The sequence below is a fragment of the Benincasa hispida genome, chromosome 4 (genome assembly GCF_027475165.1).
Source record: "Benincasa hispida cultivar pf3 chromosome 4, pf3_genome.v1.1, whole genome shotgun sequence".
NCBI classification, from domain to species: Eukaryota; Viridiplantae; Streptophyta; class Magnoliopsida; order Cucurbitales; family Cucurbitaceae; genus Benincasa; species Benincasa hispida.
The window spans coordinates 60,100,446-60,128,180 of record NC_143481.1 but is presented as its reverse complement, the minus strand read 5'-3'; the positions used below and the strand labels follow the sequence as shown (position 1 = coordinate 60,128,180).

The following is a 27,735-nucleotide window of genomic DNA, read 5'->3' as shown; positions in this document are numbered from 1 at the left end:
ATATCTTCTCCTTTAGGCTTTGCTAATCTACTGGGGAAGGGGGCCTTAGGTACATACGGTTCTACCTTAGAGGGAGAGTAGTTACGTACCTCTGGAAAGATGGGAGTTTCCTCATATTCATTTACCTTGTTTTCATGCTCATTTACCTTTTCTGGCTTCGTGGGGGATGATTAAACTGGGCTAGCTTCTTAAGAGGAAGAAGGAATTTTCTTACCACTTATAAGAGTAATTGCACTTACATTTGCATGCTCTAATTGGGCGGGGAACTTTCTGGATGATTTACTCTCAAGTTTGCTTACCATAGTTGCAAGCTGAGTGATTTGAGTACCCAAGTTTGAGAAGCCTTGTCTAGTCTCTTGTTGAAAAGATTTGGTATCTTGTTGAAGGAGTTTGGTTTCTTGTTGGAGTTAGATGTTGTCTTTTTACAATTGATGGAGTTCCTGCTGAAATTTTAAGGAGTGGTCAGCAAGGGACTTCACAATGTCCTCTAAAGACATATCTGAGGAGGTTGAAGATGATGATTGGTTCCAGTTCTCGTATTGCTCTTGAGATCCACATTTGAAATTGGGATGATCTATTCATCCTTGGTTATACGTTTGTCCGTAGGGGTCGTATTTCCTCTGAAATCCTCCAATGGCATTTACTTGGGCTTATGGGCAAGTCTTAAAAGTACGTCTGACTAGTCCACACGCTCCGCATGTTTTGACTTGAGGATACCCTCTCTGAGCTACCTGAGTAAAAAGAGAAACGAGGTTAGATGCTTGTGATCTTAACTCACTTACTTCACTGGATTGAGCAACAGTGTGATCGAGAGTCCTTATCCCAAAATTCTGAGAGTACTCCGCCATAGTAGATAAGAGTTGACTTCCTTCGGTGGGTGTCTTATTTGTAAGAGCCCCTCTGATAGCAGCATCAATGTTGCTCCTCTCAGATGGAAGAAAACCTGAATAAAAATATTGGATTAGATACTGTTCAAATATTTGGTGATGTGGAAATGAAGCATACAATTGTTTGTATCTTTCCCAGCATTCTAAAAGAGATTCTCCTATACTTTGCTTAAACTCGTATATTTCTTTTCATATATTATGAGCTTTAGATGCCGGAAAACAAATTTCTAAAAATTTCTTTTTTAAACCACTTCAAGTAGTAATGGAACCCGTCGGTAGGTAATATAACCAATCTTTGGCCACATCCTTCAAGGAGAAAGGAAAGGCCCTAAGATTGAGTTGTTTTTGTGTTACCCTGTGTAGGTGCATTCCATCATACACTAGATGGAACTCCTTCATGTGTTTATGCGGGTCTTCGTCAGGTTATCCTCTAAATGTGGGTAGGAAATGTACAAGTCCCAGTTTGAATTCAAATGGGATGGTTATCTCTGGATATACGATGTACAACGGTTTTGATTATAGTCCGACTCCACTAGTTCTCGCAAGGTTTGCTCCATTGCTTCTCCCTTGTTGTTTGGTTGAGTTGTTTCCTCTACTCGATCCTCAAAAGCTTGCTCTTCAAATTCTTCTTCTCTTCCTCTTGTTCTTTTTCGAAGTCGCCTCTCCTCATAGTCAATGTCTACAATCAAATCACAAAGTACACTCCGAAAAGAGCGGGTCATGCACAAAAGGAAATTTTAATCAAATAACTATTTTTGGTTTAATTGTTTCTTTTATTATTATTATAATTAATTTTCTTTTTCAAGGAATTAAAAATCCTAATAAGCCAAATGCACAGTTCTCCAACAACAGCGCCAATTTGTTCAGGATAAAAATAATTTCGTTAATTCAATTTAACCCAAGACAAATGAAATTTATAATGCTCAAACAACAACTAAAACTAACACGTAGTTATAGTGGAAGTAAGACCAATAGGATAAAAACCCTAAAGACCCAATTAGCTAATTAGCACGTACCATACCAATTAGCCCTAATCTAAGTTAGAAACACTTCAATTCAGCAAATTCATGTTCTTTTCTTAGATTGCTTTAAAAACTAGGGTTCTCATGGTTATGATATTCAAGAAACACATTAAAGTAAATTTTAAGAATGATTGTTTGAATGCTCCAAATTAAGAAGTTCAAGAATTAATTTCGGAAAGAAAGTCCTAATTAAAACAAGAAATTTTAATTTTTGCAACTTATCTTTACTATTATGCAACAGTGCCAAGCAAGATTTACATACAAGAAATTAATAGAATCAAAGTATCAACTTTTTCCATTAATTTCTATTCAAATTCAATACAAGAATATTCAAGAATACAAAAAATTCAAGAAAATACACAAAAGATCTCAATAAATTAAACCTAGACTAAAGATTTTCCAAGAAATTTACTTACCTAGCCATAAATTGAAGAAGTCTTGAAGGAATCTATTGAAGAATTGATGAAATACAGGAAGAAATTCACAAAAAGACTTATGAATTTACAAGAAATCTCTCAAGACAAAAGTAAATTTCGTGGTTTTCTCACTAGTTTTCGAACTGAAATTTCCTCTCTATCAAATAATATGAAATCTCTCTCTTTTGTGAAATCTTGAAAATCGAAGCATATATCTGATGAGGGTCGCAATGTTGCGACCCTAGCTCGATGTTGATTCTGACGCTCGATTGCACAAGGCGCGCACGCGGGTTTTAGTTTTTCCGTCAACTTCTGAAGCATTGCAACGCTGAGTATAGTTGCAACGAAACCTTGTTTTTGTAGCTATTGTCTTCCAGCGCCAGACAGGCATTGGACTTAGTTTTATTGGGAGTGTTGCAATGCTCTGAGTGTTGCTTGAGGCATGCAGATTTGAATCATTTTAGAGGTAGAATGGTAATTTGTCATTGTCTCTTCTTCTTAGTTGATTCTTTCGTCTAATTTGACTTCATTTAGCTCTAAACTTCTCGTATTAACTCCAAAGGGTCAGGATTTGATTTTACCTAAAAAATGAACGTTTTAAGTAAATAAATAACATAGAATTGAGGGATTTAATACTAAGAACATAGCTCTTTTCAAGACCTATCAACAAGTAACATTCTTTGTCTTTAAATTTCTTAATAGCAAGTTTAATTCTTTAGTTTTATTGTTCCATTTAAAATTCATCCAACACAATTAAGGCAAACAGCGATCACATGCTTCCGCACAAGGAATTTGATTCCTTCAATTACAAGTACCAATTAACCTCCTCAAGGTGACTCATAGAGCGATAAATGTTAAATAATACCTTGTCTTCATTTACCCTTAAAGTCAGATTACTTTGTTAGACATCAATCAAAGCTCTCCCAATAGCTAGGAATGGGCACCCCAATATGATGGAAACCTCAGTATCTTCCTCATGTCTAGCACTACAAAGTCTATTGGGAAGATAAACTTGTCGACCATGACTAAAACATCCTCAACTATACCTCTTGGATATTCCAATGATCTATCAGCCCGATGCAAGAAAATTTTAATGGGTTATACTTCTCCAATTTCAAGTTTCTTGTAGATAGATAAAGCCATTAAGTTAATGGAAGCACCAAGATCACATAAAGCACCTTTTACATGAAAAGAACAAATAGTGTAAGGAATAGTAAAACTCTCTGGATCTTTCAATTTCTGTGGCAACTATTTCTATAGCACTACATTCCTTAGACAAGCTAACCATCTCATACTTACCAAACTTCTTCTTTTTAGACAGGATGTCTTTCATAAACTTTACATAGTATGGTATCTACTCCAATGCTTCTGCGAAAGGGATGTTAATATGCAACTTTTTTAATATTTCTAAGAATTTAGTAAACTAGGTATCTACTTTCTTTTTTCTTTAAATCTTTGAGGATAAGGATGAGTATTAGGAACAAAAGGTATAGAGTTAGAAGGTCTCCCTAATATTGGCTCTAGCTCCTCTACCTTTTCCTCTGGTCTTTTTCTTCCTCAATTGTCTCTTCAGTTTCCTTTTCTATCTCAATCTCACTAGCAGGTTCAACTTCTACCTGTTTTGTTACCTCTTCCTTAACAATCATGGGCTTTGCTAGCTTCTTACCACTTTTAAAGGTCACAACTTTGCATTCTTCCTTTCGTTTTTTCTAAGGGCAGCTAAAGAACTTACTTTTCTGCATAGTATAGAGGGAAGTGGCAACCTGACTAATTTGCACCTCCATACTCTGAATGTCCTTACTCTAACTCTGCCATTAAAAACATCCTCAAGTATCTACGGAGAACGAGGGACTACATGTTCATGTATGGTTCTAAGGATTTGATCCTTACGGGATACACGGACTCTGATTTTTAGAGTGATAAGGATTCTAGGAAATTCACATCAAGATCAGTGTTCACTCTTAATGGAGGGGCAGTAGTATGGAAAAGCACCAAGCAAGGGTGCATCACTGACTCCACCATGGAGGTTGAGTATGTAGTGGCTTGTGAAGCTTCTAAGGAAGCTGTTTGGCTCAGGAAATTTTTTACTGATCTGGAAGTCATTCCAGACAAAGCCCATCACACTTTATTGTGATAATAGTGGTGTTATGGCTAATTCCCGAGAGCCTAAGAGTCACAAGCACGGGAAGCATATAGATCAGAAGTATCATCTCATCCAAGAGATTGTGAATCGAGGGGACGTGATTGTCACACAGATAGCTTCAAAGCACAACATTATTGATCTGTTTATAAAGGCCCTCACGGATAAGGTGTTTGAGGGTCACCTGCAGAGTATGGGTCTATGGGATAGGTCACGTTTAGACTAGGGTAAGTGGGAGATTTGTATTGGGTAAGTGGGAGATTTGTATTGGGTACGTATTAGGCACTAGTTTATTATTTGTGTACTTTGTATTTTGACTATATTGTATACCCCACTATCTTTAGGTCAAGTAGGAAATTGCTGGGGTTGATGCCCTAAATCTCGTTGGGTTCTATAGTCTGTAAATGTTTTGAACAAACTCATTGTTTATTTAATAAAAATATATGATATTTTATTCCTTTTTTGAGTTGCATTAACCACAAACCAATAAACTAACATCCAAGGTTATCTTGTACCTAAACATATGTAGAGATATGCGGGTGGATCATGTTTAAGTGATAACCTAAATGATCTGTAGTAAATGGATAAGGTTAGGTACCTTATCCTGGACACTACGAGTATGGCCCACTTTGTAGGTATTACAATTGTTATAAAGTGCTACAAATGATCTGATCCTGATCATTCATGTATAGACATGTGAGTGGAGATATTCTATGCAAATGAGTTTGTATAAGACCGGACCACGAAATTTTTAGTATCATTATATAACGCCATTCATAATAGAGACTTACATTTTACCAGGATGACCATAGGTAATATGACTTAAATCCTGTGTGAGTTGAGAACTTCTGCCTATGAGAACGATCCTTTGATTTGTATTGATGAGAGTGGCCAGATCGCCGACTCAACAAGCCTACCATTTTGAGAATTTATCTAATTGGGGAGCTGGGAACACAGTTACACAAGAAGGAATTCATTCCTTCCCCAAGGTCGGGGTAAGTAGATAAATTGCTCCCTTAAGGGCTAATTTCGGGGCTTGAACAATGTGGCACCACACCCTCTCTTGGCACGAGAGAGGTTTAGTCATAGTTGGATTATGATTTATTGTTCATTAGAGGGATCAATGATAATTAAGGAATTAGATGTAATTGTAGGGCAAAACGATAATTTTGGCCCAACTGTACTTACGAGCAATTTGTGAAGGGTCATTGTACTGTTGATTGATTTTATCCAATGGACACAGAAATATATCTGTAGTGCGAAGAGTACAGTTGTCGGTCTTTAGTGGAGTGCCTAACAGTTAACGGATGATGAATAATTTAATTAAAGAGTTTGATTAGTTATTCATGTACTATTGGAGCTTCAAGCTACAAGTCCATGAGGTTTTCTTGGTAGCTCAATAGGATTAAATGAGAATCACTTTTTGGATTAATTTGAATTGTTCAAATTAATAGAGGGATTTAATTATATATTATATAATTAAGTTATTTTAATTATATGTGATATAATTATTATAATGTATTATACATTATAACTTTGGTGAGAGGAAATAAATATTTGAATATGATTCAAATATTAATATATGAATTGGATTCATAATTGTTAAATTTAATATAATGTGATTTATATTAAATGTTATATGAGAAAAAAAAGAAACTATAGGTTGATATATTTGATATAACATATAGTTTAATATATATATATATATATAATGACCCGACCCCCCAGGACTCAAGTTAGGCCGTTACTAAATACATGCATGTATGGAACTTAAAACGACACCTTTTTATGGTGAAATAAATGCTAAATAAATAAGGTAAATTCAAAAGTCCTTCATTAAATTCAAATATTAAAAACAAATAGTAAGGTACCCATAAATCGTAAATAATAATAAATAAGTCTGAAAACAATTCTTAATAGTAAGTTTCAAACATCAAAACTAAAATTATAAATATATATATATATATATATATGAAAAGAAATCTAAATCTCATGAGCGGAAGCATAAAACTGGTCCCAGTGACTCAATCACGGATTTCGCTTGTCATTCGTCGGCGCGTTCCTACTCTTACCTGAAACATAAACATGAGAAAGGGTGAGTATAAAATACTCAGTAAGTAAACACCACTACTAGAGTCAAGTTAGGCATCTATGTCCTCTAGATGTCTATCTTTGGTGGAACATATAAACTGCTCTAGTCCTCATGGGACACATACATACATGAAAAACTGATGTTAAGTATGTCCACTACCTCTAGTAAGTCCCGTAAGACCCACAACCCCTGGTGAATCTCGAAGGAAACACAACCCCTGGTGAATCCCAAAGGAAACACAACCCCTAGTGAATCTCGAAGGAAACACAACCCCTGGTGAATCTCGAAGGAAACAGAACCCTAGTGAATCCTGAAGGAAACGCAATCTCTTATGTACACATGGTTATGTATACACCTCTTTCATATACACATAACCCAATTAATGTGTACCTCTTTCGTACACATGGTTATGTATACACCTCTTTCATATACATATAACCCACTGAATGTGTACTTCTTTTGTACACCTGGTTATGTCTACACCTATTTCGTATACACATAACCCATTGAGTGTGTACCTCTTTCGTACACCTGGTTATGTATACAACTCTTTTGTATACACATAACTCACTGAGTGTGTACCTCTTTCGTACACTCCAGATCCTCTCTATGAATGTAGGGATGCATAACTCTTTCATACACATGGTTATGTATACACCTCTTTCGTATACACATAACCCACTGAGTGTGCATCTCTTACGTACACCCCAGTACCCTCTAGGTATGTATCACTTTCATACACACCAGCCTCACTTTCATGCAGTCACATAGTCGGGAAAGGAAAAGAGATTGCATCTAACTTCATATTACATATAACATTCACATAATCATGACTCCTCTAAAATCTCCTCATCAAGGTCATGTTAATTAACCTCAACGTATGTGTTTAATCTAGTTTTAATGGATCAACTCTAATACATCACTTTCATGCACTAACTCATGTAAACAATCAAAAATTTGAAATTTCATAATACATCATATAGCCTACACACTTTCATAATAAATCACGTAAATATGTACATCAACAAATGTTCCAACTTTTACCTAGCTTTAAGACATTCCAGTAGTAATGTCGCTTAACTCATAATTTAGGGTCATGCTCAATCGTACTTTTAATATGTCTTATAAAATTCTAAATCATGCTCATACATTAAAATGCTTTAGACATATTATCACGTGTTCATATATCTTTTCTAAGTAGTCCATTAAATCTCATAACAGTCGAAATTATCCTTGTAACTAGTCTTAAAATCCTCAAAATAAATCATAAATTTATCGCCCGACACAAAGGCGATTCCAGTAGTAAGATTACTTACCCAACAAGTTGCTCGACCCAAACCCCTTTTAAGAATACAATCTAGTGGCTCGATTTGAACATAAACCACAACTAAGGATTATAACTTAATCTACAGCACCTTTAATACTTCAAATGGCCACGAAGCCTTAAATACTTACCAAAAGCTTATTGAAACCGATCTCAAACTTGCTAGACAGCAACTGAATATTTACTTCCGCTCTTCAATCCACAACTAAAACACCCAAATGGAACCTTCGGTCAAAACCCATTAGGATGAAGGCAACGCCCACGCAAAGACGGCAATAGAAGCCCCGATGAACCTGAACGAAGGTACCCACACGTAGATCTGGTCATCCCCGCGCAAATCTAGCCGTCTGAGATCTATAGACAAAGCCAGCGGCTAGTGCTGCACCTCAGACGTGAAGGCCGACAATGGCGGTGACCAATTGGAGGCGACGACGACTAGATCTGTGCGTAAACAATGGAGTAGAGCTCCAATTGTGACGGTTGTGAGATCTGAGTTTGAGGGAAGGATACACGCGCAAAGATAGAAAGGGAAAATGCTTAACGGACGGAGGGAAAACGCTGCAACACGCACGACCGGGCGGCTGGAAATGCGAATCGGTGGCGCGGTCACGATTATGCGAGGGACGAGTAGCGACGCGAGGCTGGGCAACTCATGGTGGCGCGACTGAAGAAAATTTTCATGACGACGAATGGTGAGCGGGCGGTGAAGGCCAACGGCGGAGCTAGGGCTAGGGAAGGGTGTTCATGCAAGGAGGAAAAATTGTGTGCGAAAGAGAAAGAGAAGGGAGGTTTTAAAAAATATATATATTATTTAATTAATATAAATATTATTTTATTTTATTCTATCCTTTTATTTTATTTTATTCTATTCCTTAAATACACAAATATATACATATTTTTAAAATCCTTTTCTCCTCCTCTTCAAATCATAATTTCAAAAATCAAACCAATTACATTCTCCAAATTTAAAACTTTTGAAAGAAAAATATCTAGACATTAACTAAAAAGTAACTTACTTAAAATTAAATTAATTGCGACATAAATCCAAATCTTTCCTTTAAATAAACTAAATTTCGAAATTAACGAAATTGTCCTCAAATTTTACAAAATTATAAAATTTGAATTATGAAAAAAAACTTGGGACGTTATAATATATATATATTAAATATTATTTTTAAATGAGCGAATAATTACAACTCCTCCCCCTCTTTTCTCTCTACCCATGTAAGTGAGTGGTTGATTTTTGGGTTTGGTATTTTTTTTTTTTTTTTTTTTTGAAAGAGAGGAGAAAGTCTTCTTCTTCAAATGGTTCTGTGAGTTTTTGGTGGTTAGTGAACAATCTCAACTCTTCCTCCTCTCTACTCAAATTCAATTCCCTCATTCCAAAATAGTCAGAGTTCACCATTCTTGGATTCTCTACCTGAGAATACCAAGGTTACCATCATGGTAGTGTCGACTTTGAGTTCGAGAGATTCTTGAAAAAAGTCTTCAAAGGTAAGGATTTCTAAAACCCTAAGTTTCTTATTTTAATTTAGCATGTTGTAACTAAATTATGTAAATGCATAGTTTGTTCTTTCTTTTCTGTAGAAAAATTATATTCTATGAGAAATGGGAATTGGGACAATACCGCTTCCGCTCAAGGTTCTCTTCAATGAGATCCTTCAATGGGCACTTTCTAAAGAGGTCCTTATACCTTTCCCAAGCCTCAAAGAGTTGCTCATCACCTTGTTGATGAAATGTGTCAATCTCCGACCTTAATATAGTTGTCTTAGCTGGCAGAAAATATTTGTTCAAGAACCCTTGTGCCAGCTCATCCTATATGGTTATACTCTCAGAAATAACAGTTTCTAATTATTCTTTGGCACGACCATGCAAAGAAAATGGCAACAATCTTAGTTTAATAGCATTGTTAGAAACTCTACTTAACTTTACCATTCTAAATAATTCAATGAAATATCTAAGATACTTGTGAGGATCATCAGCAAGGCATCCTCTGAAAGCCTTATCCTTCGCCATTTGGATCAAGCCCGACATCAACTCAAAGTTGTTTGCACTTATAGAAGCATGCACAATTCTAGGTTGAGTCGTCAGGAGGGATGGTTGGAAAACTCCCTTATTGCTTTTGGTACTTCTTTTATCATCTCACTAGTTTATTCTTTTCTACTCTTAAGATTTTTCCTAAAAGTCTTAACAATCTCAAGATTAAAAGGTAAAAAAAATTAGAATCTCTATTACGAGGAACGGATGAGAATATAACTAACCAATCCCAAAAAGGAAAAAATAATAGAATATAACTTAAATTAAAATCTATCTAATTCTTAAATATTAAACTAATTTATAATTTCGATCCCTAGCAACTGCGCCAAAAATTTAATGAGCACAAGTGCACACATCAAGTAATAGTATAGCCTTGAGAGAGTATCATCCTCATTAGATCATATATATCCAAATTTCGTCTAGTTGTTATGTCATGTCAATTGTATTTAAGGGATGAAAACAGGATGAATGATTTGAGTTTTTAAATTAACAAAAACTTAAAAACAAATATTAAAACTTTGACGATAAAGGCGTCTTAGAATGTCATTTTCATTATTTTTATTAAATCATGCAAAAGTTTTATAGAACCTTGTGTTATTGAGATACTTTAAGTATGGAAATTAAACTCCAAGATTATTATCTTTCAACAATAAAATTTCCTCATGCAAACTTAGTTGATTACTAATCTCTTGAAATTAAAATAAGAAGCATGAAAATCATATACAACTTTCATTGTTAACCTAACTATTTTTATGAGAGATTAATAATGATTTATGTTAGCACAATTACTTTAAATCTATATTGAATAGACTAACTCTATGATCATTCATGCTAAACTACCAAGAATAAATAACATACCGGATTCCATTGAGGGATTGATGATAGGTTCAAGATGATATAGCTTTAAAATGATTATTGTCTTCCTCAACCAAAACTCCGAATGCCCTTAGTGGGATCTCTTTTTAGATGGGATTCAAGATTGAATGCTTATTATTTTGGTATATTGGGGACCATAATCTTGAGGTCTCTTTATATACTAGTTCAGTTAGGGTTTCCATTAAACCCTAATGAACTAGGAATGGGCTTCTACCGATTTAGTCCATACTCAATAAGGAATCTAAGGTCTTAATTAAATAGATCATATAATATCCAATCTAATAAAATAACCTAATTTCATAAAATATTAATTCACATACGTAACCCATACGTTAATTATACGTATTATTATTTAAATACGTCTAACAATCTCCCACTTGGACTATTTCTATGTAATTGAATATAATTAAATCACATAAACTTTAAGAATGCATAAACAGGTTATTTCAATAACAGAATTCTCCTTTAGTTCAATCTAGTCCATCTCTTATATCAGCACAGAATCAAGGCGGCTTTTGTCACTACCTTCGTAACTAAACCTTTCTCACTAGTTCCAATACGTTCAATGACATAGATCAAGTATGGATGGATGGTGTGGAACCTACATGCAAAGTGATCTAGATCATGTCATGTAACACCCTGAATTTTCATGTAATCTTCAATAATTTATTTTAAATTGTTGGATAAAGGGATTAGAATTCAAGATTTATTTGATTTGCTAAACTCATTTCGATTTAATTATTTTGAATTAATTGGAATTATATTTGGTTTTATGGTAAAAAAAATAATTTATTCTAATGAGATAAATTTCTATTAAGAGATAAAGGATTTAAGATATTTTGGAGGAAAATTTTAGAAAAGATTTGGGATATTGGGATTCAATTTAATTAGGGTTCAATAATAAAAGATTCAGAATTTTTTTTAAGGAATTTAGAATTTAAGAGGGAAGGGGATTTGGAGTTAAAGGGGGAAAAGGAAGGAGAATAATTATATATATAGGAGGTTAGGGTTTCATTTAAGTAAAAAGTAAAAAGGAGAAACAAAAAAGGGAGAAAAGGAAAAAAATTCATTTAATTCCTTCTCTCTCCCCTTCGTTCGTACGTGCAAGAACCCCTTTCCCCCTGCCTTTCATTTTTCACCTCACGTACGCCAAGAAGACCCTCACCCCCACCTAAAGATCGAGTCGTCTGACCGTCCCTTTTCTCCATTCGTCCCTTTGGTTAAGTTCTTTTGATTTCTTGGTTAAATCTTGAGTAACCACTAAGTTTGAATCTTGGCTTGTCCCTAAGGTTGGAGCATTGAACTAGTTCTTTCTTGGTCTTTGAACAAAGTTTGGTATAGATTTGGAGCAAACACAGTGTTGATAAGTTGTTGGAAAATTTTAGAATGAATTTAAATTCGATGATGTAATTTGGGTGATTGGGAATTTCGGCTTTATTTGTGAATTCTAAATATGGTTTTATGACATAGGACTTGGTTCGCGATCTTTTTGGGCAAACAGGAATTAGGGTTGATTGAACTTGTTTAGGCCAAATTTGAGATAAGAAATCTTACTATTGGAACTGCCTTTGTGACGACAAAAAATTTTAAAGTTTGATGGTTTCAAGACGGTATGAATCGTGATGCCTGATTAAAGAGGATATATGAGCTTATTTTAAATATGTTGAAGTATGTTTTGAGCATAAGCATGAATTAATTTTTTATATGATCTGTTAAAAGGATGTATAAGCATGATGTTATATTTGCATGATTGTGAGACTTTGTTTTATGATGCATGTTATTTATGATAGTGATAATTGTCCTTACCCGTAGTCATGTACCCCCAAAGGTTAGTGTTTCCTTCGAGATTCACCAGAGGTTAGTAATTTCCTTTGGAATTTTACTAGAAGTTTGTGTTTCCTTCGAAATTCACTAGATTTTAGTGATTGATTTGTGGGTACATCCCACCAACGATAGGCCAGGTTAAATTATTCACTAGATGTTCATCCAGGAAAAAGCGGTGGTTTATGCATGTCCCATTAGAATGTTGCATTTATTGGACATAAATGCTTAGTTTGACCCCGGTAGTAGGGTTACTTACTGAGTATTGTATTTTATACTCATTCTTTCTCATGTTTCTTTTTCGGATAAAGGTAAGAACTATTAGGATTAATTTCCTAAATCTCTCTTGTACTCTCGTAGTTTGTAAACATTGTATAAACAAATTGTTATTAATAAAATAATTGTTATTTTATGAGCATATACTCGATTCAATAAACTAAGGTCCTAGGTTATTTTATGTAATTTAAGCATATATGTAGAGACATACAAGTGGATCATGTTTAAATGATAACCTAAACGGTATGTAGTAGATGGATAAGGTTGAGTACCTTATCCTAATGACACTATGGTTACGGCCCGCTTTGTAGATGTTACAAGTGTTATAAAGTGCTACAAATGATATGATCCTGATCATTCATGTAGAGACATATGAGTGAGGGTATCTTATACAAAGAGTTCGTATAAGATCGGACCACGAAATGATTAGTTTCATTATATAATACCATTAATAATAGAGACTTATATTTCACTAGGATGACTATAAGTGACATGACCGGAATCCTGAGTGAGTTGTGAACTCCTGCCTATGAATGTCCTTTGATTTGTATGGGTGAGAGTGGCCAGATTTCCAACTCAATATGCCTACCATTTTGGGATTCATCTAATTGGAGAGCTGGGAACACAGCTACACAAGACGGAACTCATTCTCTGATGTTGGTGTAAGTAGATAAATTGCTCTCTTAAGGGTTGATACCGGGACTTGAACAAGGTGGCCACACTCTCTCTTGGCTCGAGAGGGATTTGGTCATAGTTGGACTATAACTTATTGTTCATTAGAGAGATCAATAGTACTTAAGGAGTTAGATGTAACTACAGGGGCAAAACGGTAATTTTGGTTTAACTGTACTTACGAGCAATTTATGAAGGATCATCCCACTGTTGACTAGTTATATCCAATGGATACAGAAATATATCTGTAGTGCGAAGAGTGCAGGTGTCGATCTTTAATGGAGTGACCGGTAGTTAATGGATGTTAGGTAACTTAATTAAAGAGTTTAATTAATTATCCAAGTATCATTGGAGCTTCAATCTATAGGTCCATAAGGTCCCCTCTGTAGCTCAACGAAGATTGCTAAGAATTAATTTTGGGTTAATATGAAATGTTCAAATTAATTGAGAGAATTAATTATATATGATATAATTAATTAAATTAGTTATATGGGATATAATTCATATAATATATTTGATATATTATAATATAAAATTTATTTTGAGAGGAATTAAATATTTGAATATGATTCAAATATTAATTATATGGATGAGATTCATATAATTTAGTATAAATGTGATTTTTACTAAACACCATGATTAATTGAGAGAAATAAAACTATAGGTTATATTGTCTTTGAAACAATATAAAAACTATAGGTTATATGTTATATTTGATATAGGATATATATATAGTAACTTAGTTATTATATTTATATATTTATATATTATATTTAGTTTAATTTTAAATTAAACTAAATGAGGGACTCCCTACCTACTTTTACTCTCCATCACTTGTGGTGTTGAGAGAGGTTATGGGGGATTGGTCCCTAGCTTGCATTTGACATTGTTGGAATTGGTGTCCTAATTCTCCAGGAGTCTCGTAGTTTGTAAATAGTTTTGTACACATTGTTATTAATAAAATAAATGTTATTTTATTTGCATTTACTCATATCCAATAAACTAAGATCCGTAGTTATTTCATGTAAACTTAAGCATATATGTGAGATATACAAGTGGATCATGTCTTAAGTAATAACCTAAATGGTCTGTAGTATAAGGATAAAGATACGGCCCGTTTTGTAGATATTTACAAGTGTTGTAAAGTGCTACAAATCGTTTGATCCTTACCATTCATGTGGAGACATGCGAGCGGGGTGTCTTATACAAAGAGTTTGTATAAGACCGAACCACGAAATGATTAGTCTCTTTATATAACGTCGTTGATAATTGAGACTTACATTTCACTAAAATGACCATAGGTGATACGACCTTAATCCTGAGTGTTTTGGAAACTCCTGCCTATGAGAGCAGTCCTTTGATTAGTATGGGTGAGAGTGGCCAGATTGTCAACTCAACAGGCCTACCATTTTGGGATTTGTCTGATTAAGGAGTTGGGAACTCAATTACACAAAACGGAATTCACTCCTTCCCTGAAGCAGTGGTAAGTAGATAGATTGCTCCCTTAAGGGCTGATTCTGGGTCTTGAACATAGTGGCCACACCCTCTCTTTTGAAGAGAGGACTCAGTCATAGTAGGACTATGACTTATTGTTCATTAAAGGAATCAGTGGTACTTAAGGAGTTAGATATAACTACAGGGGCAAAATGTTAAATTGGCCCAACTATTCTTACGAGTGATTTATGAAGGGTTATCGCACTGTTGATTAGTTATATGGACACAGAAATATATCTGTAGTGAGAAGAGTGCAGTTGTCGGTCTTTAGTAGAGTGTCCGACAGTTAACGGATGATGGATCTCGTGACTAAAGAGTTTAGTCAATTATTCACATACCGTTGGAGCTTCAAGCTACAGGTCTATGAAGTCTCCTTGGTAGCTCAATGGGTTCAAGTTGAGAATTAGATTTTGGGTTAGTATGAAGTGTTCAAATTAACAAGAGGAAATTCAATTATATGTGATATAATTAGTGTGATGTATTAGATACATTAAATGGAGGAATTAATATAAATATGATTTATATTAAGTACCATAAAATAGAAAAAGAACTATGGTTTATATGTTTCATATGATGAAATATTAAAACTATATGTTATAAATATAATATGATGAGTTGGTTAACATATTTATTTAAAATATATTAATTATATGATAATTAAATCTTTTTCTCTAATAACCGATTGAATGGGAAGTTATGGGAAGTTTTATGGTAACCGTGAGATGAAAGAAAAATTATTTTCCAAATTTAGTAGTTGTTCTATTCGGAAATTTCTCATGGAAAAAGGCTATCAAGGAAAAATAGTTTTTACTAAGCGATAGTTGTTGAGAGCTTAAACGATCATTTAGAGTTGACTATGCAATAGTTACTCAGTTGATCGTTGCTACATGATCAAGTAGTAAAGTCTATGCGATAGACTACCGTTTACTAAACAATCGAGTACGTTGTCTATGCGGTAGACAGTGTTTCATCTCCTACTTACTCGATCGTCTACTTGATCACATACCTCTTTCGTTCCTCATTCCAGGATCATACATAGCCCACGACTCTTGGACACCGAGAATACCAAGGTAATACTTGTGGTGGTGTTCTAACTTCATTCATGAATCGAGTTGGACTCGATTGGGTTCAAGGAGTTGTTGGTGGTCTGTTCGTTGCATTCGAGTATTGTTGTTGTTGGACATATTGGAGACTGATTGAGGGATTCTTGAAGAATGGTTCTTCAAAGGTATGCATACTCTATCCCTTGATACTCTTATAGCATACTGTAATTTCTGATTATGCATGACCTGTTAGTTTCCGTTTTAGATTGTAATTGTTTGTGTTCAATCTGAATGGAATTTGTAACAATCCCTTCTACTGCTCATGGAAATCTCTGTTTGTGATTTCCTTTAGACGCAAGAGAAGGAAAATCTCTCTGGGTTCTCTCTGAAAAAACTCCCGAATAACAAAAAGAAGAAAAAGTGCTTTTCTTCTTCCTCTCATCCTCTCCTTCCTCTTCCAAAAGAAGCAGAACCCACCACTCCTGCTAAATTTTCATCCCAAGAGAATACAGAAGGTTCTCAAGTGGTGGTGTCTTCATTTGGGATCTCAGTTCTTGGAGATCGAATTGGAAGATTGAAACGTTCGTGATCGAGGGACTACACGAACATTATTGGGCTTCAAGGGTAAGTCCTCTTTCTTCCCTAATTCTTTTGTGTAAATGCATGTTGTAGAATTTTTTATTGTAATGCATAATTTTTCCTTATTCTGTAAAACGTCAATTCTGTGAAAAATAAAATTGGGACCAACACCTTTCCACTGCGAACCTTCACTGGTTCTTTCAATTGGTATCAGAGCAAGGTTTTTAGCCCAAATTTTTTAATTTTTCAGAATTAGTTTATAGCATTGGTGGGTTTATGCATTTTGTATTCATGTGATGAATATTGTGATGAATGGTTTATAATTATGGATGTTTTCGGGATTGACCATTAGAATTTACTGCTTTTATTAACAATTTGGTTTGTAAAGGCCCCTGTTTTGGGCATAATTCTTTTCGTTCGATTCTATAATTTACTATTTTGGGTCATTCATGATTGTTCCGATGTGTTTCTAGAGAAAACGAGGTTGGAGGAATTTCGAAGAAGATTGTGGTTGTACAGTGCTGTCTATACCACAACGTTGAAATGCTCCGAGACGGAAAGAATAAATTGGTTCTCGCTCAATTCAATTCCTGATCCAATTAGTTCACTTGCAGTTTGGTCAGTTCAAGCAGTTCGGATCCGGTTTGAGGGTTGGGCAGTTCAGTTCGAGCAGTTCAAGGCTCGATTCACTTGTTTCGAACCAGTTGACTATTGTTATGTAATAGTTAGATGTTTTTTAATTAATTAAATTAATATAAGTGTTATATTAATTTAATTAATCGTTTAGGTGTTCAATCCCGTTTCATTAATTGTTTTAAATTATGCATTTGAAGTATGATTTATTTTTAAATTTATATATGTCATAATGTATGTCATATAGTGAAAATACCACCATATGTTATGTATTATTCGTGCATCATTTATATTATAAATATTATAATATATAGTTGCATGATTTAATTTTTATAGCATGCTTATACATCATATAGTATTAGTATATTTTGCATGCATTCATAACATAATCATGCATCATTTATATTATAAGTATTATAATATATAGTTGTATATATGTATGGATGAATGTTGTTAATTATTTCATTACCTTATTATATAAGTGTTATATATGGTTAGTGATGAAATGGAATTGCATAGATCATGACACTAACTTAGACAATTTATAATTGTTATAATTTACTAAGTATGTCAATGAATGCAATTGTATGATTTTAATTTATTTTATTTATTTTATAAAAATTATAATTAAATAAAATTAGACATTAAAATCAATAATTCAGAATTACGTGCAAACCTTAAGTTAAAATAAATTTTTAAAAATAGTTTTAAAATATGATTCACATAAACCTAAGATCACATTTCTAATAAGATTAGAAATTAAGCTTAATCTTTTTAATCAGTTTAATAGGATTATATTGATTTTAATAAAAAATTAAAATTGTAGCAAACGTATCTAAGGGATTTTTTGTCTAAGATTAATTCTATCTAAGTTGGGGCATTTAAATGGATGGAAATGAAACACCTCATTAGTAATATGCATAAATACTTTCTACCCCTAGCTTTGATTGAAATGAATAAGATATTTCATGAGTTCAACTCTTGTAACATTATTATTTAATACCTTAAAGTGGATTTTAGAGTTTCATTGATCGAAAGAATTTGACTATTGTGTCCATTTAAGTTTTTGGGTAATGTGACTCTCTCATCCACCACTGCAACATTAATGTCAAATCGCTCCAACTCCAATATAATTATCCTCCGGACTTATTTATATTAGATGATATAAATTTTTACTAATTTCTGTTTTTGATCTTCAGTTTCTGTTTCTATACCGTTTTTTATAGTATATTATTAGAAAAAATAATTATCAAACAAGTTTCTGTTTCTATTTCTTTTTTCAAGAAATGGAAAACAAAAATAATTATCAAACATGTTCATATTTCTAGTTTCTAAAAAATAGGAAACAAGAAACTGAAAACAAGAAACGAAAATGTTATCAAATGGCTCCTAAACTTATAATTATGTCCAATAAATTCCTAAATTTTCAATTTCATAAATCCATAACCTATCCAACATTTTAAAGAATTTAAGACCTAGTAGACACAAAGTTCAATATAGTTAGAGAAGTCTTCCGACGAACAAAAATTAATATTGACGTAACTTATAAATATTTAAAATATACCAATTTTCATTAATTAATTTTAACAAGATAGCTGCAATTTATAAAAAAGGTAAATAGACCAAGTTTATTAAAATGTACAAAATTTAACAAAATATTACACTTTTAAACTTCATAAAAGAGTGTTCGAGTATATAACAAGAACATTAGAAAGTCTAATCAATCAAAAAATAAAACACGACAGGCCAAATATGTTGCATGCACAGGAAAAATTTTTGAAGTGTAGCAATATTTATTACACGTTGAAGGGTCAACATAACCAAATACTAAAGACATGTATATAACGGCAGCATCATACATTGGAGTTCTTTCGATCCCTATTCGAATGCTTGACCGATCTGAACATAATTCAACACATCAAAGAAAGGCATTAACAAACCCTTTCATTAATCCAAACTACAACGTGAGTATAATAGAGATAGAAGGATTCAAACCACAGACCTCTTGATCATTAAACCTTCGTATCTCGGTTGAACTATACCTGTTTTGGCTAATCAAAACTACAGAGTAAACATATTCAATTACCAAATACAATATTGCAAAACAAATAAAAAATTGCTGCTGGTTGTTGAGTCATCAGAAAGCTTAAGGGGGACTCGAGAAGAAATAAATTGACAGCGCCAGAATAGAATGTTGTAAAATATAAACTACCAATGAAGAGAAAAAAAAAATGTTTGACAACCCAAATCACTACTCATTCCAAACAATTACAACCAATACCAATTCTACCTTAGATGGATCTTCAAGCATAAACAAAATGAAGGAAAAAAAGGAAAAAGAAACAATAGAGGGGGGAGAGAGTGATATAATTTTGTACCTAAGTGGGTTCAATTTGCTTTCCCATCTCTGAGTGCTAGAAAAAGGAGCTTCCTTCCAGTTCCAGCTAAAACAAAACATCAATCTAAACTCAATTCAACTCAATTGTTGGTACATGATCACTGAAATGTCTCCTTTGATGTTACATAACTTCGGCTTTCAGTCACGTTCGAGTTGGCAAAGACCTCGGTTGCAATTTCCCAGCTACCACTTCTTCTTCCCCAACTTGAATGTCGGTCTGATCGAATTGTTGGTGCTTGATGATCAGATTCCAAAACAGGGTCCGCCTCTGGGGCATTAAGTGGCGGCCCATTACTCCCTCTGCTACGTATGTCCTCTGAGATTTCATCGATGTTACGACGCTGGGAGATTTTCAACAAGTCTTCACCTATATCAAGATCATCTTCGACTTTTGAACGTGGATGTGAAGCCAAATCATCTGCTGCAGTACGGGGCAACTGAGGAAGAACTTGAGGCCTTGGCACCTCCTCTTGGACGAAAGCTCGAAAATTGTTCCTTGATGGCTTTACTTTCGAGCAAAATACTTCAAGAAAATTATTTGCACAACCCCGATTGAAAACATTGATCCTATTGTCAGCTCTGTACCGGAAATTTTCATAGGTTGTCTGTAAAACATATCGTGAAACCAACACAACTAATTAGGAATAGGAACATAACAATCATCTAATTAATAAAATTGAAAGACCTATGCATTTTCATTTTCTTCAAACCATTTGTACTGAAATCCATTGAATAGAGAAAAACAAACAACTTCACAATAGCTCCTTGATTTTAAGAGATCAATTGCATTTTATTTGATACCACAGCATGCAAAATAAGGTAAAGTTCTATCCTCCATTGCCCATACGGAAATATAACCACGGTATTTGTTAGCAGTTCAGAGCATTCGACTTCAACAAAAATGAGACTAAAGTTTTACTCATCAATTCCATCCATGAAAGGAAATAGTCTCTGTTAAAATTTCATTTTGTGTTGTTCAAAAAAATTATAAGGAAAAAAAAAGCCACTTTTGGGGGGGAATAACATCTTTCCAGTTCTTGGAAGAATTGACCTTTTGTTGTTGCTTCTTGGTGTCGGCTGTATAAGCTTTCAAGTAACTGTACGTTTCTCTCTCTCCTTATACCAATGGAAAGAAGTTGAGAGAAAAAATTATTTTTAACCCTGTACTTTGCTTAGTTAATCCATTTTAAACAAAATCTTTTTGAGTAAGTAGTGCAATTAATGTTTTCAATTAATTAAGTTTACATTTTTCTAAAACGATTTGTGGCTCTAGCGCTCTTGATGAAGCTGGACAATACCAATCTTATAGAAATTGACTCAGCTAATCATGTTAGATGCGTTTTGACTCAGCTTAGACATTTTATTGTTCAATTTTCAACATTCTTTTACCAATTTAGGTTCAGATAATTTTATGCTACAATTTCAAAAATTTTTGTGGCTTGATCTTGAGTTCTAAATTGGTTGAGTTCTGTGTGATCTATGAGTTGGTTCACAAACAATTTTCTAATTTTAGTGTGAAGATATTAATGTCGCCGCTCATTTCAAGTTTAGGGTTCAACGGGGTGATTTTGAAAGCTTATGGTTAACACTGGGCATGCATGTTGAGGCTTTCCTCCCCTCATTTTATATGAATTTCTATCAATCAAACAATTTCTCATCAAAATAAATAAAAATCATCCAGCCCTCAATACCCTGGGATGAAATTAATCCTATAGCAGCAGTTTAGACACAACTATATTACTTAATTCTTGGTTGATTGGCCAAGAAAAAACATATTACATGAAGGCAAAAACATAGTAGTTTATGATGCATCTTCCATTTTCAAAGATTGTAGGGTGGAAAAGGAAAATATTAAGAACCAACCTGATTTGTGCCAATAAGATACAAATGGAAGCCAGTTAGACCACCAACAAACCAAAGGGAGACAAAGCAGTAGGCCATTAATATGACTGATGCAGGTGATTCTTTCATTGCCTTCCAAACAGTGCTCTCATATTGATCCATCAAAACCTTGATATAAAATGCTGACATTGCGAACACATACATACAAAGAAGTGTTGAAGAAGATACAAACATAAAGAAGTAACGGTAGTTCCGCTGCATGAATGCAAAAATAGAGTGATGATATCAGAATCAGAGTAGAAAGCCCAAGACACAAAGTACAGAAGGGAAAATTGAAATCAATCTGTGAACAGCTTACCAATCCAATACATTGACCCACCCAAGGGCAGTGATGATCAAAGTGTTCCACACAATTGTTGCAAATTGAGCAATGGGAGCAACGAGGTGGACGATATAGCATACATGTGTCACAATACTTTACTCTTACTGGGAGCCCATTTACAATAACTTCTTTTGTCCGAGGAAACTGTAGACTTGGAGTTTGCCTTCCCCCAACATCAACTGATACTGAAGAGTCAAAACGGATTTCATCCTCTGGAGGATGTGAATTGCGAGGGATTATTCCTGGGTCCCGGGCTGAAGTAAGGAAAAGAAGTACCAGTACCTACCATCATCAATAACTAAATTACATGTCATCAAGACCTTGAAGTCAATGTCAAACAACAAAAGTTGGCCTTGAAACAAATAGGCAGTACTGGTAATTAAAAGAAGGAAAAAAAATGAGAGGGCCACAAGATGCAGCAGGAACAATATGGCCAAGAACAGTAACAATTTCAGATTTTCCTAGAAAGAAGATTACAAGAAGGTTCAGATTTGGGATAAAATTCTTGTGCAAAAAGTCGGCATTCAATTTTCATGACAAGAACATCAATCAGATATCATCAGAGATTCCAAAAGTAAAGGTGTATACATAATTTCAATTAACCACTGCCAAATTACTTCAAGAAATCAGACATCAGAAATTCACAAATGGTAGGAAAGTTGCTTAAGCATCTCTCTTTTATGTTCCTTTACAGTTCAAAACTTCCCCTGATTACACAGATGAGATACTAAACCAAATAGAAGACTGTTTCATTGAAGGATAAACTACATTTTTCTATTATTTCTCAAGTTACTAGCAACCGCACTTTTCTGTTTTCACTTAACATTAGTAGAAGACTAAAGACGTAGAATATAGTGTGCTTAATCACATTTAGAGTTCATCCAAATAAATAAAGGAACAAAGAAAGAAAACAGTGAACATAGAAGGGATCAGATATTTCATCAAAGATAGAACAATCATCCATATCCAATACGCATTAACAAACTTAAATATTTTCTTTTTACAGAACAATAATTTATACAAATACTTAAACGTTAAAGAAGGGTCAAGAGATCTAACATATATAGTAAAAACAATGGCGACCACCAGAATGGCATATCCTGCATTATATGATGAAAACTTGTGTCGAAGATGCCTTGCAACAAATGCACAAAAGATGATAACTGGAACTGTAATCAGCAGTATTGTGACAAGTAATGACCTAGCATCAGGCCCAAATATTAGTCTCCCACCGAGGATAAACTTCTGCAAAATCACAAGCAAAAAAATATAAGGGGAAAAAATATCCAATAATATAACACATAAGACAGATGGAGTTGTGGGATGAGTACTTCAATATTTAGGATGAATAAAGGCATCAGGACAGTGAAACTCTAGCGAGTTTATAAGCTCCATAAAAGTATAAGAAAAGTAGTAGGGTAACAAGGTGAGGGAAGTAGCATCCATGGGTTCGTTTGTTAACACCCTTAAAGTAGGAACACATGGCAACAGCATATATAATGCATATATAAAGCAATAGATTAGAATGCACAACAGGAACTGAAAATTGTATCATTATAAGATACTACTCTCTTCTCACTTGGGCTACTCACAAAAGTAAACAGAAGTCATCAACTAACTTCCATGCTTTATAGATGAATAACACATTGAAAACAATTATAGAAGAAACTAATAAATTGACTACCGTAACATATAGATAAAATTTGAAAACCAACTTTTCTAGTTACAATGGACATAATTCTCATTCCACCCGTTCTGCTTGCTATGACCAGCCTACTACAAATATAAGAAGGCCAATTAAATAACATTCATACATTTGAAAGAATTTTCGAACAACAGACCAACACTCTGGACATCCACAAGACAAAATACATGTGGACCATTTTGATTCTAAAAGCCCTATTTTATGGAGTGCTTCATTCTTATTCATATATTGTTTCACTTGTGTCTAGAAGTTTTAGAGAAATTGAGAAATACATTTGCATGTAGTTCTCAAAAAAAAATTGTTTTGTTTAATATCAGGTATTTTATTTTTTAGCATGTCAAACTGCCTTACATTTCAAATGAAGACAACTTACACGTACATAATGTGGATATCACAACGAGACAATAAATAAAATCTCCAGCCTGAGAGGTCTTTGTGACTATGCACAACAGAGTTGCACCAAAACTTGAATACAAGGATGCCATCTTGAATAGTATAGGCCAAATGTTCCATAAGACAACTACCGTCAAATCACTCATCCTCACACATCTTCGACAATAATTCAACAGAGAAAAATGCATCGCCCAACAAGTGTCGTGCCCATTCTCAATTGATTCATCTTCAACTAATCTCTAGCACAGTCGGACTCATACTCAACTGATTCATTGTTCAACTAATATCTACCACAAAGTGTCGAAGTGTGGGACATGGACAGGTTGCCCAAATCAAAATGTTTGTGCTTCAATAGGTGCTACATGTATCACCATCAAAGACATGAAGAAATCTCCAGAGGTTAGCAGCTATATGGTGAACACGCACCTCGAAAATAAGTTTGTCTACTATTCAAAATTCACCAAACTTTCTTAGAAACCAAAGAAATTAGAATCTGTCAACAAGACAGAAAAACTCGAGCACATGGTCGAAAAGAGCAATGGTCAAATATCCTCACTTTTTCTGAACTATTCTACTCTATTTAGAAAGACTGAATGAGTAGTTTTCATCTATATTCCTCAGTTCATTCAAAAGAGAGAATTCTGCAACATCAAGCAACCACAGAACGGAGATTGAACACAAGCGATACAAGAAACAACCAGAACAAGAAAAGCTTAGAGATAAGTAACTTCACCCATAAGCATGTCAAATAAAGTTCCAGCAATAAAGCAACCCGCTACTATTCTTAGTTCAGTCTCAAGAAAAATATGGGAAAACGAAAAGACCAAACAAAATATATAATGGAGCTTCATTTTCAACTTTTCAAGTGCATACAACACAAAAACTCAGTGTTGTAACCAGGAAACTGAAGCAGCTAGAACAATGGCACAACCGAAAAGACCTAAAATTTTGAACTTCAAGGACGAAAGAAAAAAAAAAAAAAAACAACAACAACAAACCCACAAAAATCACCAAAACCCCACCATGTAAAACGAACTAAAAAACATCATAAAGAAAAAGAAAAAAAGAAATGGGAAACTCACATTACTTCCTTTCCAGACTTGGTATACGCGATTCGCCATAAGGGGATGAAGCCCAAAAGTAATGAAGCTTCAGTTACACATGGAAAAGGAAAGTGGGATTTGAAAGTGCTGAGGCGCTCATCTGATGGGGCATTGAAAACCCCCAAAAATCACATTGAAAAAACCACAAACAACACTAAAATTGAGTATGATCCAGAGAATTAATTAAAGGGTTTTGGAGTAATTGGGTTTTTGGGTCTTTAAAGTGTAATGAAACGAGTAAGAGAGAGGAAGAAGAAGAGGAAAAGGAGAGTAGTAGGTGATTGATCTGTGCTTGTTAATGTAAGATGGCGGTTTTGCATTTTGGAATTTGCTTGAAATGGTGTCTTTCTTCTTTTTCTTTTTCTCTTTTTCTCTTTTTTGCTTTTGCCTTTCTCAGACTGTGGAATGTTTTCGACCGAAATTCTACCCATAAAAGGCAACGCCAAAACTTCTTTTCTTTACCCATCAAAAGCAAAAACCTAATTACATTACAACTAAGAATCTCTCATTTCGTTCACTGTTAAGTTTCTCCTCATTGACCAATTGGAAACCTTTTCCCTTTTCTTAACTCTAATGCCTCCTTTGGTAATATTTTGTTTTTTAGGTTTGTTTTTTAAAATTAGGTTTATATCATCAACATTTTTTATCATGATTTACATCTTTTTCGAATACAATAGTTGAATTTTTAACTAAATTCTAAAAACAAAAACAATGAAAAGTATATAACAAATGAAAAAATTTTAAAGTAAAAATAGTGTCCATAAGCTTAATTTTAAAAAACAAAATTATTACCAAACGGGACCTGAATTTTTCATCTTTTCATCTTCTTTCTTCCTAACAATATTTTAACTTTTGACATTTTGATCAACAATATGATATCTTAACTGATCGAGATTACTAGTAACCACAATGGATACCCTAATATGCTAGTAACCACGAAGTTCGTGGTTTAAATTCCCCATTGTCAATTGTTGTACTACAAAAAACTAATTGAGATTACTCATTGTAGAGTATGATTCATTACTCTAATATATAAGCAAAAAGCCTTTGCATATAGTATGACTAGTTTTCTCGGTTGTACGTTTAGGGGGCATTTGGTCCATGGAGTGGAATTAATAAATATAGGGTTAATATGTTAGAGTTAGTGAGTTTGTGTTTGGGGTTTACAGTATTAAGATTGAGTTTCTTGATAATTGTAAAAATAAATTAAAAAGTAAGATGGAATTACTTGGTAAATATGAAAAGTCTATAAAAGAGAAAATTGAGTTTCTTAGTAAATGTGAAAAGTATAAAAAATAAAATGAAAAAAATAGAGTTATTCGACAAACGTGCAGGTTCAATAATGTTTACGATTGAAGTTGGTTTGTTTACATCGCTCCTTAAAGATTACTTAGGTCCTTGGTTTTTTGCTTTTCGTTTTTGAAAGTTAAGCATATTCTCTATTTCTTACAATGATATTCTTCTTTTTTAAGTAAAATAGTTGAATTCTCAATTAAATTCAAAAAACAAAAACAAATTTTTAAATGGATATTTTTAAATATAAAAAAATTTACACTTTACAGTAAAAAGTTCCAAAAGTACAAAGCACTTTTGAAACTTTTTGCTATAAAGTGTAAATTTTTTTGGATTTTTCTATTTATAAGAATTTTTCTATTTAAAAATTATTTTTTAATTTTCAAAATAAGAGGTGAAATTGGTATTTATAGGCTTAAATTTTTATAATTAAAAACCAAAAAATCAAATAGTTACTAAACAAACTCTTTTAAGATTATAGGATATGATAATATAACTAGTAGCCATGTAACATATGGGGGAGTTCAACCTATGCATTTATGACCAATTTATTTTGCTATATACACTAGATCCTCCAATACATATATAGATAGTATGTCCAAAGAACGAGTTTCAAACATAAATTTTACTGCTAACAAGAGTTTAACTCAACTAGTAGCTGTATATACTAAGAATCAAGAGGTATGTAGTTCAAATTCTCTCTCCTCTAATTTATTATAAACAAAAAAAAAAAAGAAGAAGACAAATTTCACTAACTGCACAACTTATATTTTAAAGATTACGTTTTAAAGAATTCATAAAATTAAATATGCCAAGCTACTCATTTTGTTATAAATTTTCAAATTTAAAATTTACAAAAAAATTCCATTGAAAACTTAATAGATCAATGGAAATTTTTTTTAAAAAAAAGTGAGTCTCATTTGATTACTTTTAACGTTATTTACTTGTGTTCTGTATTTGTATTTGTAGTGATACATAGTGATACATGGACCCCACACCCAAATCTGTAATGAAATAATGCAATCTGATTAATGAATAGAGAGTACTCAATTTGATTGCGTCTGCGAATTACTTCTTATCGTTAATATCATACTTACCATTACGGCTACCATTATTGTTACTGTTATAATACAACTACAAAATTATCAATTTTGACATCTTTACTATTATCATTACCGTTACCACTATCGCTTGACCCTCAAAGGTAGAGGTGGAGGTAACGGTAATAGTAAATTTGATAAAAATCATAATTTTAAATTAACGCGATTAAAATCAATCCAATTACATTTGTGACTCAAGCTTATTAC

The 27,735-nt window shown here is 33.5% G+C and overlaps 1 protein-coding gene and 1 long non-coding RNA gene across 2 annotated transcripts; both read right to left on the bottom strand.

Moving 5' to 3' along the window:
• Nucleotides 1-6,277: 6,277 nt before the first annotated feature.
• On the bottom strand, nucleotides 6,278-8,658 carry LOC150036852 (uncharacterized). The gene is made up of 2 exons (XR_016529298.1): nucleotides 8,013-8,658; nucleotides 6,278-6,537 (listed from the first exon to the last, which is right to left on the bottom strand). It is a non-coding gene; the product is annotated as an uncharacterized LOC150036852 (long non-coding RNA).
• Nucleotides 8,659-19,484: 10,826 nt separating this feature from the next.
• LOC120076421 (protein S-acyltransferase 8-like) lies at nucleotides 19,485-25,604 on the bottom strand. Its single transcript, XM_039030243.2, has 5 exons — nucleotides 25,115-25,604; nucleotides 22,994-23,179; nucleotides 21,911-22,216; nucleotides 21,574-21,807; nucleotides 19,485-20,315 (listed from the first exon to the last, which is right to left on the bottom strand). The coding sequence occupies exons 1-5, from the start codon at nucleotides 25,151-25,153 to the stop codon at nucleotides 19,809-19,811; spliced, it is 1,272 nt and encodes a 423-aa protein (XP_038886171.1). The 5' UTR covers nucleotides 25,154-25,604; the 3' UTR covers nucleotides 19,485-19,808.
• Nucleotides 25,605-27,735: the final 2,131 nt, after the last annotated feature.